This window comes from Microtus pennsylvanicus, chromosome 6, assembly GCF_037038515.1.
Source record: "Microtus pennsylvanicus isolate mMicPen1 chromosome 6, mMicPen1.hap1, whole genome shotgun sequence".
Classification (NCBI taxonomy): Eukaryota; Metazoa; Chordata; class Mammalia; order Rodentia; family Cricetidae; genus Microtus; species Microtus pennsylvanicus.
The window spans coordinates 47,904,232-47,923,888 of record NC_134584.1 but is presented as its reverse complement, the minus strand read 5'-3'; the positions used below and the strand labels follow the sequence as shown (position 1 = coordinate 47,923,888).

At 41.8% G+C, this 19,657-nt stretch overlaps 1 protein-coding gene across 10 annotated transcripts in view; it reads right to left on the bottom strand.

Annotated features, from left to right (window-relative positions):
• The window catches only part of Mast4 (microtubule associated serine/threonine kinase family member 4), a 582,086-nt gene that overhangs the window by 97,113 nt on the left and 465,316 nt on the right, over positions 1-19,657 (bottom strand). For all 10 annotated transcript variants that reach the window (XM_075976161.1, XM_075976162.1, XM_075976163.1 and 7 more), the window contains one exon: positions 17,217-17,305. In XM_075976161.1, coding sequence (XP_075832276.1) covers positions 17,217-17,305 — 89 coding nt within the window. The remainder of the gene's footprint in view (positions 1-17,216; positions 17,306-19,657) is intronic.

Below are 19,657 nucleotides of genomic sequence, written 5' to 3'. Positions count from 1 at the left end.
CCTTTCCTTCTGTGAGAACAGCACTTATCTTTCTATTAGTCAAGATAACTCAATTTTCAAATCCACTTCTGTTTTTTGTTTTTGTTCTTCTGTTTTCATAACAATCCCTTTCAAGGCACCTTCCCATTTTTATGGCACATACTTCCTGCTCATTGGGGGAGATCTGGGGGGAGGGTATGGGAAAGAACATGAAGTATAATCATGAATTCGTTCATTTCTTCTATAATTATTTGGAACTGATTATAGATGTAATATATAACATAATTTCTGCATATCTTCCTCTTACATGGTTGACCTCATCCCCTTGCAGTTTAAGGCACATTCACTTAGTTCCCTTGGATTGTCTCGATTATTCATATCACATAAACATAATAAAATTTAACAGTTTTGGACTTAAACATTTTATTTCAATTTTATGTATCACTTGAGTATGAAGAGCTTCTAGAATAAAGTTAGACATTAATGAGGAGACATTTTAATAAAATATTTCTAATATTTCGCTAGAATAAGATAATGACCATTAGTCTAAATTAGGTGGCTTATTGGACTATGACACTCTCCATTCCCTCTCGCTTTCTAAAGGATTTTTAGTAGAAATGGATGAAGACTTTTATCAGATGCTTTTGCAACATCTACTTAGACAAGAACTTGGCCCATGGCTAAGTTTTAATATTGTTCATAATTAACCAACATTCCTGAAATTGTTGTTCGTAGACTGTTCCACTACATTTTAACATTTATATTTCAAAATGTAGTAAATCTGTAATTTTCCTACTCTTTACTGTGCAAGCATTTTTTTAGTTTCATTTATGACACATGAGGAAATCACTGCTGCCTTTTCATTCTGGAAAATTACTACCTTGAAACGTACATGAAGTACATCCGGACACTCATGTACTGAAGTCACAAGTTAAGGGGAAAAATACACTATGAGTTCTTTGAAACTGGCTGACCTGGAACTCACTCTGTAGACCAGGCTAGCCTCAAACTCAGAGATCTGCCTGCCTCTGCCTCCCAAGGCTGGCAATAAAGGTGTGCAGCACCATGCCCGGCTTCCTTTCTGCTTTAGAAGTTGAGAGTGTCGACTGTTATCAGACCCTCAAATCCAAAGATCACGTATTCTGTAAAGAACACAAAGTTCACAGAAATCAGAGCTGAGAAAAGAGAGTTTTAAAGAGTTATTGGTGGCGGTTAAGTATATAAAATTCATTTATTCTGAAAGTGCAAAATGTAATAATATGAAGCTTCCCAATTTCCATTTCCGATGCCAATTCTAGCTGTATATAAACTCATGAAACTGTGTAGAACTTTGACCTGGTTAATTTCCATATGTAATGCTTTTATTTATTTTCAATTTTTCAGTGTAAAGTTTATAAAAACTACTGAAAATGCAAATAGGGCTTAGAAGAATATTTTAAACAATGTTAGAAAAAATGGAAATAATCCAATCGCCTCGTTTAATAGAAAAACCAATTAAGGCTAAGTCTGAAGACAAGAGAGAACTCTTCAAAATCATATTTGATTGTGGGATGATGACGGTAAAGGCTCTAAAAATATTCATGTATCATGTTTATATCAAAGGGGGAAGGTAAGCCTGCTCCATAAATGTGAGGCTGTACGTTCACGGTTCTAGTGCTGAAAGGATGAAGCCCTTCACAATGCCTGTTCTCTATAGAAATTCATAGGGGCATCTGCATGGGAGGTTCTCCACCAGTCTGGAGGATGTTGGCAGGAGAGGATGGTTTCCCTTAGAAGAAGAATTTTCTCTTCTCAAACCAGTGTTTCCCAGGTAGACGCTATGCCCTAAGACCATCCTGGAGTTGGTTAGTCATTCAGGAACGTGAGGCTTTACCCTGTTCATCTGTTGACGCCGCTTTACATGCCATGAAAAGAGAGTTCATTTATAAAAATAAATCTAGAGGTTATTCTGTCTTTATAACTACTATAAAATTATGCACAGCAACAAATATAAACGTGTATGTTCCTTTTTGGAAAAGTAAAGCCTGCTATCCCCACCACACTCGCTATTCTTTGACAGGAGGGCAGAAGACACACAGAGAGATGGTGCATGAACTAAATCTTCTGTGGAGATCTCCTGGGCTCCCCAGGCTCCTCAGGAAGGCATCTTCAGGGAACATTCCAGGGCCTTCCAGTGCAAAAGATAGAGACTTGGGGAACACGGTTCAGTGCTGGCCCCAATTCTAAGCAACTCCAGAATACTTGGATGCATGGATCTTGGTTTTCTAGAACTTGGTTTCCAAGTGTGTGTGTGTGTATACATACATAACCAACTCTTTAGCTCAGGCAAAAGATTATTCCAAACCCAAAATGTAAGAGACTGCGCTCCTCTGAGAGAAGACAATTGTGGGTAAGGGGAAGTGAGGCCAGACTCCACACAAAGGCAGCCTGTGAGGAATGACTGAGGTTGTGACCAAGGGAGCTAAACCCTTAATACCACTCATTCCCAGTCAGCTCTAGGCCAGACCACTAAAGGCCGTACGAAAACGTGAAACTATCAGCACAGAGGGACCATATTCCAGTGACAAGACAGGGCTCAATGAACCTGTGCTCTGATTTGCCTCCTGCTTACACATGGCTTCTGTGTCACACATCAAGTGGATCATGGTACTACTTTAGAAGTTCCTTCGAACCTCATTCCGCGGCATTTCCTAATGCTTGGAGAGCCGTCACCTTTACACAGTGAGATGCAGCTGCAAAGGTGAGCTTTTCTACTCCCAAGGGGGAGATGAAAGACCTTCAAATGCACCTGTAGGACAGCCCCAGGGTAGTGTGGCTCATACATGAAGGGATGGATAAAGATGCAGGTTCCTTACTCCGGGTCCACCATCTGTCACCTACATCCTTAGTTCATTGGCACTAGCTAGCGATTCCAGAGCAGAGGCATCTGGAAGGAGCCCACTTTAGTTACAGGGCAACTGGAGGTTTCTATTGGATGGCATAGTCCTCGGGGCCTGCGAGGAAGACAGCTCTGCAGCCTCAGGAAAGACCACCTTCTTCATTCCTCTAACACCACCAGGACACTATGATGTCACCAGGCACCCAATTCCTGGAAGTTTAGTAGAGCCGGCTACTGTTTTAGTTACAGAGAACACACTTAGGAGGTGCTCACATGGGTGTCACGTTATTGCGGTGCTTATAGCACATTCCTGACCCTACTTAAATGTCATTTGCAGCAAGGCTTAAGGAACTAGCTTCTAGAGCTTCAAAAATTCAGGACAATAACTACTGCCCCAATGTCACAAATACAAGACAATAAAAGGTTATAGCTTTATGGTTTTTACTTTATTATTACATTTATATTTATATTTTTGGGGGCAGAGGGGACAACAAGCCAGGGCACACTGTGGAGGTCAGAGGACAATTTGAAGGTCTCAAGGATCAATCTCAGGTTGTAAAACTTGACAGCAAGTATATTTACCCAGTAACAGTATTGCCAAGGTTAGCACTTTAAATGGCACTTCCCAGATGAAGCCAACAGACTAGTACCAGTTAACTGTTGATCATAAACATTTATGCACTATGCTATCCATCATAATGCTTCCTATAGGAGCAAAAAATTCTGGAAATAGTTGAACTGTCACAGCACATTTATAAAATAGAGTATTAAAGAATTTAATGATAAGGAAAAATACTCCCATTTATATGTGTGGTATATATATAATATACAATATGCTTATATGTGTATATATTTATAAATATTCATATATTGTGTATTCTGTATAAATAAGTATATATACAGAAATGTTATAATATGCATGTACACAAATACATTTATACAAAATATATGTATTTCAGTATATGCCCCCAAATGGTAAGTAATTGACTGGAGTAGTAATTACGACTTTTGCTGAGTTTTATACTCCGTACATTTTCATAAATTTTGCTAATATTTTAGATTGAGCATAGACAGCTTTTAGAAATAAAAAGGACTTCTTTAAAAAGTTCATAGAAAAATACCTAAATATTTCAAGTATTTTTTTTTTCAGGCAAAGGTTAATTCTTCCTTCTGAAACTGTACATCTTTCTTGCTGTGTTTCCTCTCCAGTCGAGGGAAACCACGGGCTGCTCGCAGCTCCAAGGGAGGGGTGCCTGGCTCCTCCTGCCTACACTTGACCTCCAAACTGCCTCTGGTTCCCACCTCAGAGCTCAGATACTTGAGCGTTTCATCGCCGGCTCTGTAATTACCCAGTGTTACTCCTAACATAAAAGCTGAGATCTTGAAAAGCCTGCAATTTACATGGCTTTTGTAGAGTGGCATTCACATGCTGCTGTGGTAAACTCAACAACCTGCCTTAAAGCATCTTTAAAGCCGGAATTGTAATTACGCCGAAGTGAGTGAGTTCAAAGTCAGAGATGACATTGCTGTACACGATACTTTAATACGCCAGGAAGAGAAAAGGGCTTCTTAGACACATGTACTTGAATTTAAAGTACAGACCTCACACTTTTTTACCGAGTGTCCGGCATGCATAAGGATGGGCGCTTTGGTTATACTGAGCATGCGGCCTTCTGGAGACAGAGTCAAGACAAGCTGGCCGTGCCCCACAATAATTGGGGTCTCCAAGTCCTTTGATCTCTATGAAATTGGACCTCTATGGAACAGTTAGTTGGATATTGACACACGTCCACAGATCCTCACGGGGCTTACTGAAGACAGTCTGCATTTGCATACGGCTGCAGACTCCTGACTTCTGGGAGAACTTGAGGATCAGATGAGGGTGAGGTGGAAACCCACGAGCCAAAGCCACCGAGAGCCACTGTGACAGCTGCTAAGCTGTGCGACCATTATGTCTGAAAACCTGTGGGTGTGAGGCCACCCAGCAGGGACTGGAAATGTATGGTTTAGCACACAGAAGAGGCACAGCCACGTCAGAAGGCGGTTTCTCGTGACACACTGAGAGGTCAGAAGAGCTTATTTCCCCAAATTAGAATATCTGAACTTGCAGGGATGTAGAAGTTAGAATCATGTCTGTTATCTATACTATTAAATACACTGAATTTATTTCGCTATAGTCACTTACTAAATCTCAATATTTTACAAAATTTGAAAGTAAACCCACTCTATTCTTTCAAGAAAATTGACCTTTTTATTAAAAAATTGTTCTCTTATCTCTCTTCCCCCCTTCACTGCCCACTGTCCTCCACTCCGTGTGTGTGTGTGTGTGTGTGTGTGTGTATATAAGTACATGCCATAATGTTTTATAGGTCAGAGGACAGATTTTTGGTGAGTCAGTTTTTGCCTTCCCCTTGTTGAGGCAGGGTTTCTTGTCTCTCCCTACACTGCATACTCCAGGAGCTTGCGGCTAGTTCTCTTGGTTTCACCTTCTATCTTGCAGCAGGATTTCTGGGATTACAAATGCATACCAACGAAGCATTCCCCAGGTTTGTGAGACAATGGCTTTGACGTTTTTAGCCATCTCCCCTGCCCAAACTGGGCATTTTGATGCTCTAGCTTCTCCAGAATTCTTCCCTAAGCTTGGCATAATGATGCACGCCTAAACCTAGTACCCAGAGGCAAAAGCAGAAGGATCACCATAAGTTCAAAGCCAGCACATGCTACATAGCGACTTCCAAGTCAACTTGTACTATACAGCTATACAATAAGACTTTGCTCAAAAAAGAAAAAAAATTCTTCTCCATTAAAACTTATAAAATTTATAAAGAGCCGGGCGGTGGTGGCGCACGCCTTTAATCCCAGCACTCAGGAGGCAGAGGCAGGTGGATCTCTGTGAGTTCGAGGCCAGCCTGGTCTGCAAGAGCTAGTTCCAGGACAGGAACCAAAAGCTACGGAGAAACCCTGTCTCAAAAATCAAAAAAAAAAATTACAAAGATACAGTTTCAGATATCCTTAGCTAGGTAAAGTGCCGCTGTCTTGGTCTGTCTGACTTCTCTTAGGATTTGGGAGGGTGTAGCTGGGTATCATCTTAGCAACTGACATTAGTAAAGCCTTGGAATGGAAGGAACAAAGGAAAGATTGCTAAAAAAAAACTCTTTTCTGTACCAGAATAGCCAGAGCTACACAGAAAAACCCTATCTCAAAAACTCAAACAATTAAAGTAATTAAGACAGGGCGCTACGTGGGGCTTGGTGTGGAACTCAACATGGCGGGGGGGGGGGGGGGGGGCGTCTCCCTGTTTGCCTGGAGCCGGATTTCGCCCTACAGCACGGCAAATTCTGCATACTTCTGGTCTCAAGACTGGGAGCATTTTTATACCAGCAGCTGTTTGTCCAGAAAACATCTGCCAAGTGCCCGACTTGATCCAATTTTCTTCACCTCCTTTCCTTGCCTTCTCTTAGATTCTGGCTGCATTTTCCTTCTGCTTCCTGCTGTTCAGCTTCCCTGTGGCCAGTTGTCTCTCCTTACCTCTGCCCTGGAGGCCCGGCCCAGGCTGTTTTCTCCTTTCAAACTCTCTCTTTTCTGAGATTTCCTGGCCTCTCAAGGTTTTACCTGGCATCTAAGAAAATAACTTCCAAGCCAATGCCCAAGGCAAAAACTCAGACTCTCAGGCACCAATCTCCAGCACACTTAGATGTCTCGCGGGCCTTTCAGCTCAGTATGAGCAAACCAAATGCTTACTTACTAACTCCAGTCTGTTTTCTTGTTTCCTTCATCATGGGAACCACTTTTATACCCCTTCATACACTCAGCAAGACATCTGGCAGCCACCTCTCTGATCAACTCCCTCTCCCCCCCTACAGCCAATCTTTCACCAAGAACTGTCAATTCGAACTTGAAAAGTATATAATTAAGACCCAATTGGGGCTTCAGCAAACCTAAAGACAGGCCATAGCTGATAAACACATCCATGCATGTAAGGGGGGGTGTGCATGCACACATGTGGCCACGCGCACGTACGCATGTGCGCGCACACACATGCATGCACACATGCACACACACGGGGAAGACACAAACACATAGAGGAGGGGGAGAAAGACACACACACACATTGGGGGGGGAATATACACAGGGAGAGGGAGGGAGACACACACACACACACACACATGGGTGGGGTGGAGAGGGAGGGAGAGACAGAGACTGAAATTCTGATTAAAAACAAAAAATGAAAAACCCAACGACCACACCAAACAGAAAGAAGACCTCTTCTGACAGATGAAGAAAAAAAATCTTCTGCCAAGAGTCTCACGCTTTTAAAACAAACCAACCAGGCACTTGTGATGCACAGGAGAACTGAAAACAAACATTAGCAGTCCCTGCACATAGCTTTAATTTATAATTTAGGAGAAAAATAAGAGCCAAAGCAAAGGCCATCATAGTCACCCTACTCCTATACTCAGATTAAAGGAATCTGGAAAATGCTAGTTATTAAATTATTATTAGGGGCGGACTGCAAGTAAACACTGCAGTTTGTGCCATGGACCAAAATGACAAATGCAGGTCACAGGGCAGATGCATCTGCCTTAAGAATTAGCAAAGAATATTGGTGTTGGTTTGCACAGCCAATTAGTGATTCAACACAAAGAATTAAAAAAAAAACAGGGAAAATTGACTGACTGACGTCAGTCCATCTGATTTTATCATTTTTTTTCCTTAAGCAGGAAGGGCAAGATGTGTCATGGCTCAAGCCAACAAATGCCATTACACAAAGGCTAAAGATTAACAAAACAAAACCAAACAAAAAACTATGAGTGCAGCCTGGGCTCGAAAGGTGGCATTCTCCATAAGACAGAGAAGTGAACTTATGAAATATTTGAAGAAAGATTGAAATATTGTTTCCTTCAGATAAGAACCAAGTTAAGGAGCCTTGCTTGGGGGCTTGCTGAATGTTTTATACTATTAGACGAGTCCAACGCCACCCTAATAGCTTAAGCAGGAGAATCAACTGAGGCTGGAGAGAAGTTAGAGGTCAAGACCACTGGCTGCTCTTCAAGGATCTAGGTTAAGTTCCCAGCAGTCATATGTAACTCCATGTAGGGGGATCTGACGCCCTCTTCTGGCCTCTCCGGGAATTAAAAACACACACCCAATGCACAGGTATGTATGCAGGCAAACACTTTTACACGTAAAATAAAAATTAAGACATGAGAACCAACTGGCAAAATCATATAACCTGTTTATTTCAACCAACATTAAGGGAGGACTATATGTATAAGGAGGACTTCAAGGTACCCTGGACTAGAGACTGAGTTTTACAATTTAATAACAGTGGATGAGTATATCCGAAATGCCTCTGGAGGATTATGGAGATGGCTCAGTGGATTAAAACATTTGCAGTGTGAGCCTAGCTGCTTGAATTTGATCCCTGGAACCCCCACAAGGGTGAAGTAGGACATCACCTCTCCAACAGCCCCCTGATCTCCACAAACACACCATGGAATGAATGTTGCCCACACTCATACACAGATAACACAAATACATAAATACATATCCCTCTGGAGCCAAAACATTAAGTACAGACTATGTTTTAAAAAGCCATTATATAGGGCACCAAGAAACTGTCTTCTTATCACGAGCGATAATCAATTTGCCTCTGAGGGCACAGGCTCTCACGCTGCCTGTTCCCCCAATGCAAAGGAAGACAGCATTTCAGCGCTCGTCACGGGCAAGCACCTCTATGCAGCCAAAGGAGGTCACTGCCTTGCTGACTGAACACTTTAGTAAGAACCTAGAAAGTAGGTTCAAAAGTTTGGGAAATAATATTTCATGCTCAGAAAACCTGCTCCAGGCATTTGAAAGTCACAGGATAAAGGGAAGGAAGGCACCAAGGGCCTCAAGGCTACGACCCTCCTGGCACCTGATCTCCACTGGTATTTGAGGCGCAGCCACCTTTACTGGCCAAGTCTTTCTCACCAGCGACTGTAATTCACAAGTGCAATCCTCTCCTGTGTGTGCTGCAAGGAAGCCACCAGGCACCAGGAAGTTGCTTGGATAACCACCCCCACAAGGCTGGCAACAGAGAGAGGAATTGCTTAGATGCGTAATTCAACCTTCCCTTCTTCCTGGGCTCACCTATGAAGTCCAGCAAAGGGTCAGAAAAACTCTCACGTGCTCAGACACCTGCTCCTCACTTGAGAAAACCATCTGCTTGCTCTGTAATGTCAAGCACACAGAAGGAGGGGAGGGAGGCCGTGAGGGTGAACAAGCAGTAGGAGGGCTGGCACAGGGATGTAAGCACCGGGAGGGGGAAGTGAAGGCAGGAGGAGCAGGGCCAACCGTGGCTACATAGTGCCTTTCAGGCCAGCCTGTGCTACAAGAGACTTTGTTTTAAAAACTGTGTGTAATAACAGAAATGGAAGAAGTTAGGGGAAAAAAGTAAAAAGACTAACAGATTGGGCTATTAAAAATTGAAATTAGGGAATAAGACAATTTTTAGTAGTCAAAAGAACCATGAAAAAAAAATGGCAAACTGAAGAAGACATTGATGAGACCACAGAAGTACTGATGGCTCATTTCTTATAATCAGTTTTATTTTAAAACATTTACACTTGTCTTATTTATTGTATTCACATGGACACAGAGGTGAAGAGACAACTTTTGGGAGTTGGTTCTCTCCTTCTCCTATGTGGGTGTTAGGGATAAAACGTACGTGGTCAAGCTGGGGGCAGGAACCCTTGCCCACTGACCCATCTCACCAGCTGAGTAAAAAAAGAAAAATTTCAAGGGAGCATGCAGGGGTTCTTCTCAAAGAGTAATAGTTAATTAAATTATAAAAAATTAAAATAGCAGCCACAGATAAAAGGGCCAAACAGTGGTGGCTCATGCCTTTAATCCCAGCACTCAGGAGGCAGAGGCAGGTGGATCTCTGAGTTTGAGGCCAGTCTGGTCTGCAAAGCGAGGTTCAGGGTAGCCAGAGCTACACAGAGAAACCCTGTCTTGGAAAAAAAATAAAAAAGGAAACACACACAATACACAGAGAGAAAAGGAGAGAGCTGTCAAGTATTTGGTTGCCACTGAAGGCCTAAAGCTAATGTTTCTCGAAGTCTCATCTCCTAGGTTAACAGGAAGTGTGCTGCTGGCATGGAGGACAGTAGTGACGACTAACACAGTGATGACCTAAGAGACGGCTTTGCACACCGAATTCTCTCTTAACCCTCCTCTGTTCTGGCCCATCTCGGGAGTCCTGTGTCCCATGCTTAACCTCTGTGTCAGACGTGCAATCATCGTCAGCAGCACAGCTGTCCCTAGAACCACAGCCTCACCCCTAGCCTTTCAGTGTAACCTCTGATGAATGAGTCGTGTGGTCAAGATGAGCCCACAGAAGAGCTGAGCCACGGAAGGGAGAGGCCGATTTTTATGTATGGATCAAAAGGAGATATAAAAACAAGTCCAGATGAGGAAAGCCTTCACGGTTTCCTGCAACACTGAAAATTCTAACTTTAGATATTTACATAATGTCTTAAAGAGTTTCTCTCATCCTGATTTCATGATGAGGAAGTGACCATATCCAAGGTGTGCATGTCAAAATGTCCACAATGACCTGGATGGAACTCACTGAGGCAGGATGTCTCATCTCTACCCCTGTGTGCTGACGGCGCACTTTCTCTGCCTTCCACTCCCTGACTCTCTCTTACCTCAGTTACAACTCTGAAGTGGTGTCTGGTGAACAGAGCTGACAGATACAGTGGAGACTGATCCTTGAGAAATGAAACTCCTTCATAAACAACATACATGTACATATACCACACATAAAAGTACATATAGGAACTATGTCATGATGTATTCACAATTTAATGGAGACTTTGGGAATATTCCCTTTGGTTCAGGGATGCTTGCTTGGAGGGCTGGGGAAGAAGCACAGTGGAAAGGCGCCGGGCTAGCACCTGCTGGCTCAAGATTTCACTCTCAGAACCATAATGGTGGTTAGAGTACCAACGATTCTTTGAGGTGCCCAATTAGAAAGACATAACCCTTTCTTTCCTCTGGAAACTCTCATGAAAGTGAATTACAGTCACTGGTAAATTCACTAAAACAAACAGAAGAAACAAAGAAATGAGTATCTTGACCAACAGGAATAGACTTATCTATCACCTTGGTTTGCTAAAAGCCGGGTTCCTGGGTCTCTTATTAGCCTCCATCTAGTCTGAGGGTTAAAAGCCACTCTCGAGCCCATGTGTTACACATTTGAATTAAAATGTAAATGGACAAGACGCTGCAATAGGCAGAATCTCCTCAAGATTTCCATCCCTTCGTTATCCAATCAGATGTGAACACAGGCCGGTACTACGCCTAAGGGATTTTCCAGTTGTAATTGAAGCCCCAAATCAGCTGACCCTAAAGTACAGAGATTATCTGGATGGGCTCTCGACAAGGAAAGAATTTTCTCTGGTTGAGGGAAAAGAAGTCAGATTTGAAGCCCGACAATGACTGGATGTACCACGGCTGGCTTTGACAGTAGAGAAGGGCAGGTTCTAGTTGAAAGCAGCCCTGAGGACAAGACTAATCTAAATCTGTCTGCAACCTGTGTGAGCTTGAAGTGGGCACTTTCCCAGACTTCAGGTCACAGCCCTGCCCAACCAACACCTGATTTTGGTTGTATAATACCCTGAGCAAAGAGCCTAGGTGAGCCTGCCCAGACATCTGTCTCCACAAAACCACAGGATTAAGAAATGCATCCTGTTTTGAGCAAGCAAATTTTTGGGGATCTGTTACATGGTAACAGAAAATGCATTTTATTTCCTTTTTGGTTTTAGTTTTAAAGCCTTGTTTTTTTATTAATAATTAATGCATGGGGGCTAGAGAGATGGCTCAGTGGTTAAGAGCATTGCCTGCTCTTCCAAAGGTCCTGAGTTCAATTCTCGGCAACCACATGGTGGCTCACAACCATCTGTAATGAGGTCTGATGCCCTCTTCTGGACTGCAAGCATACACGCAGACAGAATATTGTATACATAATAAATAAATAGAATTAATACATGCTAATTTCTGAACCTCCTTACTCCGTGCAAATAAACACTGCTCACAACTTCCCTCTTTTTGCACATTCCTCATGAATACACAAGAGTGTAAACAGGGGCACATATACACTAAAATGGATAGACAGATGAAATTACAACATGCAATTTCCCCACTTATTCGGCTATCTTTTTTCCTTTATGACAGTATCCTGCCTTTATGACAGGATTACATGCCTTATTATAAACCAGCTCATCACCGAATGGTAGGTTAAATAAGCAATGCTAACATGTGTAATTTCCTATTGCCCTAGAGGAATATAAAAAAGAAATATTCCCACAAATAGATTTATTAAGTCAAAGGGTAAATACATTTCACATTTTAAGCAAAACCACAACTAACATAACAAATTGCACTGATTCACACCAGCACCTGCACCAACCATTGCGCTGATTCACACCAGCACCTGCACCAACCACTGTGCTGATTCACACCAGCACCTGCACACCAACCATTGCATGGACTCACACCAACACCTGCACACCAACCATTGCATGGATTCACACCAACACCTGCACACCAACCATTGCATGGATTCACACCAGCACCTGCACACCAACCATTGCGTGGATTCACACCAACACCTGCACACCAACCATTGCGTGGATTCACACCAGCACCTGCACACCAACCACTGCATGGATTCACACCAACACCTGCACACCAACCATTGCATGGATTCACACCAGCACCCTGCACACCAACCATTGCGCTGATTCACACCAACACTTGCAGCATGACAAACAAGCTTTTCTCCATCTTCATGATGTTATTGGATTTAACAATGCAAAGCTGCAGCCTCCTCTCGGTAAACAACAGCATCTCACTCTCTTGGCTCAAATTTGTCTCAGGATGGCAGCGACATTACATGTCAAAACCAATTTTTGTCTCCTCCTCTCCCATGACAGGCTGTTTACGGCATTTTCTGTCGGCCCACTCAGCACTTGCTAGCCCTCTCGTCCAGCTCTTTGTACATTAAAGCCATTAGGTGGGCAATTTCTTATAGACAAACATATATCCCACATTTTGTTTTCTTTTCACTTTTCTTATGACACCTGATTTTTTATTTTGGGAAATATACACTAATATCTTCCATTGGATGTTCTGAACGAGATTTAATACTCTGAGTCTTTCTAGAACTAGGAGCCTGGCATTTTTCTACTTTTGTTCTTTTTTTTTAATGACTGTCTGTCTTCTTTCAGGGACCTCTGATTCTTTGAAACATCATATGAATACTTCTCTTCTGCTGAACACTCCTGACATAAGCAATTAATGCAGATGATCCGCACTGGACACATATGTAAGACGTATGGGCCAGTGGTCAACCTGCATGTACCTCCCTTAGGAAACAAGGAGGGGGCCTCTGGAAGACAGATTAATAGCATCTGAGAGTAGGCAGGCTTTCTTCTGTTGTTTTCACAGTGGCATCTAGCCATCCCCACCAAGCACCCTGGATCGAACACAGAGACAGGAGAGAAGAGGTAAGCCATGGGTAAGGCACACACTAGCAAGACCCCAGGGCTGTCCTCTTCATTTACATCTTCTTCCCTTTTACGACACAGAAATAGGTCTCTGGCAGATGGCAATAAATGGCACTGCTCGCAAAACATCTGACAGACGTCTATTGCCTCTGAGTAGCAACCTGTTAGCTCTGTCATGAAGAGAAACACCCAGACCCCGAGCAACAGACCTCTGCCTGTTCAAAGCCCTCAGATCACATCTAAAACCAATGCTGAGGTGGAAAAAAATCCAAGCCAAGGAAATGCAGTAAAAAACAATTAAAGGATCATTAAAGTTTTAACCACATATTCTCTCTTCTCTCTAAAAGAGCTGAAGAAAATCAAAGCAATAAAAGACTAATCAACAGACACATAAAGGTTGGGAACTGAGGACCAAAAGCCACAAAGAGGAGGAAGATGACACACTTTAAAAAGCTGTTGAGTTATACTTACAAAACAGAATCTATCATTCACTTAGCAGTCAGTAAGACTACCAGGCCCTAGGCTGGATACTGGAAGAACAGAATGGCTTACTGCACACAGTTCCAGGCCCCAAAGGATCTGTCCTTGCCTGACCCTCTGTAGGTTTCAACTATTGTGACAATCATGTAACAGAATTGTTAAAATCCAGCTGGTGTAGTGGCACACACTTTTAATTCCATCACTCTGGAGACAGAAGCAGGTAGATCTCTGAGAGTTCAAGGCCAGCCTGGTCTGCAGAGCAGGTTCCAGGCCAGCCAGGGCTACACAGTGAGATCCTGTCTCACAAAAAGCAAAACATCAAAATTATAAAGAGTAATAACAAAATAATTGCATACTTACTCATGACTTCGCTTTGGAAATATGTAAAATTACAACTGCCTCATTCTCTTTCCTCTTAGGTGCCTCCCTCATGTCTCTCTAAAGAACTATCAGAAAACTGGTCCTGAAAATTAGCTCATTTCCTCTAAATGGAGTAACCAAATAATGGCGGATACCAACCTCCAACTAGACATCTCTTGCCACCAAGTAAAACCTTCAGCACCAAATGGGATGTCTTCATCACACCCCTCCCCTCGGAGCTCAGAGAACTACGTGGAAGAGGCAGAAAGACTGGAAAAGCTAGAAGGGATGGATGGATTGCACCAAGGAAACAGTGTCTTCCAGACACAACAGGACTCACACACTATAACAAAGACTGTGGTTGCGTGTCCAGGGTCTGCACAGGTCCGTGCCAGTTGAGGTCCCAATACTGAGAGGGAGATTGGATACTTTCTCCCATCCCTAACCAACAAGCTATCTCCAACTGACATCTACTTGCAAAGTAAAAATTAGTTTCTCCAATGAAGTCTTGTTGGACACACAAACCACACTTGAGGGCAGGTCCTACGCACAGCAGTAGAACACAAAATAAACTCAGTAGTAGTTTAGAATTTTTTTGTCATTTCTTTTAAATCTTACTAGTCTTTTTCTTGTGTACCATGGTGTCAGGTTTTGTATTTGTATGTGTGTGCACACATGTGTATATGCACTTCTTATACTTTTTCTTTCATCCCTTTTATTTGTTTATTCTGGTTCGTTCATTTCTTTATTTACCTGTTCATTTTCTAAAGAGATACAGAGAAAGCAAGCTAGGTATGGAGTTGAAAGAGAGGGGAGGATCTGGGAGGAGACGAGAGAAGGGAAATCATAATTATTGTATAAAAAACGTGTTTTCAAATAAAATATATAACTTATTTCTCTTATCTGTCACTATAAACTTACATATATGTGTATATATAATACACATAATACAGTATATATAATATACATAATACAAAAGTTACATATTACATGACCTCATATACATGTGTATGTGTGTATATATTTGTGTGTGTATTCCTAAGCAAAACAATACCCACAGCATCACATATATTGATGGGAATGGTTGAATGGTTAAGCAATATTCTTTTGCAATTTGCTTCTGTTGCCCAATACTCTATTTGAGTTTCAACCATGTAGACAAGTGCGGGGCTAGTTCATTTGTTTTCTCCGTGTGACTGGATCATAGTTCATTCATCCATTTCCCAACCGACTTAGGCTTTAGGCTGCATGGAATGCTGAGCAATGATGAGCACCACCACCGCTGGAGTTGAGCTGCTGCCCTGGGTGCAAGCCCCTTCTCCAGAGCTCTCACTGGAGGAGACATTTCTGCACCCCTATATCAGAATTTTAACAATCTTCTTTTCATTCAGTCACCTTTAAAGTTGTTTTTAATTTTTTCATTTATTTACTTAGTGTGTACGTGCAGGCATGTGCACAGCATATGGGTGCAACCAAGCATTTTTGGAGGTCAGAGGGCAAATAGTGACAACTGAATCTCTTCTACTGTGTGTGTTCCAGGGGTCAAGCCCAGGTCATCAGGTTCGATGATAAGTACCATTACTGCCCACAGACCCTTTGACACTTTTTAGTTCTGATAATAGTTAAGGGGAAAAAAATGTCATTCTAAAGGAACATCTGCCTGTTCTTCTCTTCGTCTACCCATAGATGAAGCTTAATTTTGCACTGTAAAGACCTCTGTAGCCAAGTACTGCCTGCTGGACAGCCAGGCATGCAAGTCTTGAAACCAAGATCATCTGAGGTCTCATGGGCGTCAGATTAGAATTTCCACTGGGAGCCATGGAAGCAGGGCTAGTACCTCATTCAGGAACCCATCCTGGACATATCTCTTACAGCCAGATCTTCTACCTCCTAAAAAGACAGGCAAAGCTCAAAGCCTTTCCACTCCTCAATGTTCACCTGCTTTTCCATCTCTCTCTGCCTCACCAAGAATTCATTTTTCATCTTGCATACTTTCTTTCCTCATTAAGTGCATGTTCCAGATTAATAAAAATGGATTGGTGTATTAAACTAATAGTTAATGGTATCTTCTCACAAGCATACTGAGCCATTGCTAGACCTTAAAATGCATAAGTAGAAATCAGTTACTAGGTGTCTGCTTTTCCTGTTTCTTTAGTATATATCAAGCATGGCCATTCCAAATAATAGCTACCTCCCGAGAGCTCTTTCTTTCATCTCTCTGCTATCTTCGCTGCCCACATCTTGGTCAAGTGGGTTCTTAAAACTCTTTCTGATTTTCCTATCGGAATCAGACTTTAGACAGTTTTGAAATCAAAAGCATAGGCAGAAGTTTCCACTGAATAGTGTTAGTGATATGCTTCTGCCTTCCTTATAATTCTATAAGGACTTGAGACCTCCAGCCTCTCCTGACTCTTCATGGTCTAGAAGAGCGGTTCTCAACTGGTGGGTCGCGACACCTGTGAGAGTCGTACTATCAGATGCTCTGCATATCAGACATATACATTATGATTCTTAACAGTAGCAAGATTACAGTTATGAAGTGGCAATGAAAATAATTGTATGGTTGGGGGTCACCACAACATGAAGAACTGTATTAAAGGGTCGCAGCATTAGGAAGGTTGAGAATCACTGAACTAGACAATGACCAGCTATTTCAATACAAGAATGAAGCTCAGTTTTAGGAGGACCAGGCTGAATCTTTCTGAGCACTTCTCTTCCTCATACTGTCATGTTTGCAACCCCTAAAGATGTTCCTAATGGAGGCACAGGTCAGACAGTGTTACAAACTTCAGCAACAGAGAAAACTTAATTGCAAAGAACTTGATCTACAACGGAATTTTAATCTGCCATCTCAGAAAGAACAACTTAGTAGTAAAACAACAGTAAAACCTAGGGAGATAAAAGAGACAGGATTGTTTTAAAAAGATAAAAGAAACAAGACTCCAGACAGAGTCCTCTGTTACCTGCATGAGCAGAGAGAGGCGAGTGTGGTCTAGGCAAAGCTGGTGACTGGCCATTGCCTATCAAACTTTTCCGGTTGCTTGTTCGGCAACTGTCAAAAGGAAAGAAAAACCAGGTGAAGAAAAACACCAATAACATCCGAGCAAGTTCAAAGCTGACACAGACGAGGATGGGCACTCTCCAGGACTCCCTCATGCTGTTGCTAACAGCACAGAGAGTTACCGTGTGCTCACTAACATGTGGTTGAAACCTATCCCCTGAATATGAAAGACCATAATAGGTTCAACATTTATAACATATTCATAAAGCACAGCACCATCAATATTCCTTATCACAGAAGTGCCATAATCAAATGTCTTCTCTTGGCTCATGTCTGCATCTGTGAATATGATCCATGTCATACACGCAAGTGACAAATTAAGGATTCAGATTAGCAAACCACAGGTAGCATCTTTGCTGACATGAAATTTCTAATAGGAAATCATATGCGACAAAGCGGATGACATTAATCTTACAATGATGCACTAATTAAAAATCTAATTACTTAGACAACTTTCATATTCGTGCCTTTTGTCAATAAAGCAGTCGATGCCTGTGATAGATGCAGCTCAGCACTCATTCATTTTTCATCTGGTATACTACATTTCAGAGTCCTTGTTAAGGTACATGGTCGAAAACAGAAACACAGACTCCAGTGTCTTAAAACAGCAAGGATAGCATCTTCTCATTAGCACACTTATCTATTGGCTGGAACCTGAACATCCAGCCAATGGATTAACATACATGGATATAAGGCACCCACTTTTCCCATTTCTACCAGTAAGGAGTTATCAGATGAAGAGTTAGATAGCAAAGTAACATGCACGAGCATCAAAAAAAACAAAAAAAAAAAAAAAAAAAACACATGCACAGTCGAGTGGTGGTGGTGCATGCCTTTAATCCCAGCACCTGGGAGGCAGAGGCAGGGAGATCTCAGTGAGTTCGAGGCCAGCCTGGTCTACCAAGCGAGTTCCAGGACAGCCAGGACTGTTACATAGAGAAACCCTGTCTCAAAATCAAAACAAAACAAAAAAGATGATAGCAAAACCAATATCCGGTAACAGTGAAGTGGATATTTTCTTGATTTCTTTGCCTTCCTTCAATATATATTAGCCCTTTTATTCTCCTTGACCAGTGCAGTATCCAGAAAGGGTAATGGATCCAAAGAGACGCCTCCCTGACTTCACCAAAGAGTGTTCAGGGCATTCTGAAGCTACACAGGCACCACCTTCCCCTTCTTAAGATTTGACTGTAATTAGCAGAGTCTTGATTCACATGAGGCCCCCGTGAGGCCATCTTTCTGAAAGTCTCTAGATGAGATGGAGGATTGGACATTTCTGGGTTCATATAAAGTATCTTCAAACAGGTCTGGGGATGATGCTGGTGACATTCCAGCTATGCAGAAGACTAAAACCGAAGGATCACATATAAGACTGACCTGGAGTCCCCAGCAAGTTCAAGACGGATATGTGCAATGTAGTGAGACTCTTTCTCGAATTTAAAAAAGCTATAAAAGGATCGCGAAATAGTTCAGTAAACGGATGCTTGTCTATCATGTAAGAGAACCCTAGGTTCAAATCCTCAACAACAGAAAAATAAAATAGACCATTTCAAAGGGTTATTCCTAATCTTCCAAGAACACATTTCAAGCCTGTACCAATTTCTCTAGGTAACACTGGCTGGGGAGCTGGTTTACTTGATGTCTGCTGCCTGTTATCACCGTCAGCATTCCCATGCTTAGCATTTAAGGTCAGACCGCATGGTTTTCTTGTCCTGTCACAGCAATCAACATCCCCTAGCACTATCTGTGAGTTTAATTAACATCATGTTTACTTAGCCTTAAAGAAGCTGCTGAATAATGATAGACCCCTGATAGTTAATTAGGAAGGTAGACTGTGATATTATCAACTCATCTATCAAGAACTGTATTCTCAAGCTATTAAATTTATAATCATTAAGTCAGATAGTCTGATTGTTTTTAAAAGATACTGCAGAATACATGTGGTGTTAATTCAAATTAATGTTTCTTTTCACTTCAGGAAGGGACCATAAAATGTACCAGTCTGTCAGTGTTTATCAGAGATATCAGAAATGATAAACTCATAACCTGGAGATTTCAGCGAGAAAAGAAAGTAAAAATCAGACTAGTTACTACAAAAATAGGCATTTTCATTTTTACATTTAATATTTAATCTATGTAATATATAAATGCTCTCTTGGCATATTTAATTATTAGTGTTCCTATATGTAAATAAAATGAATGAGAAATGTGTGTCAACATGAACAGTAACCTAGTAAATATCTTACTTATGAATGTTGATATTAATTAATTAATAATAATAATGTCACATACTTATGTGAATGCCCTAAAGCTAAAATTAGGAAGAATTATTTTGTTAAAAAA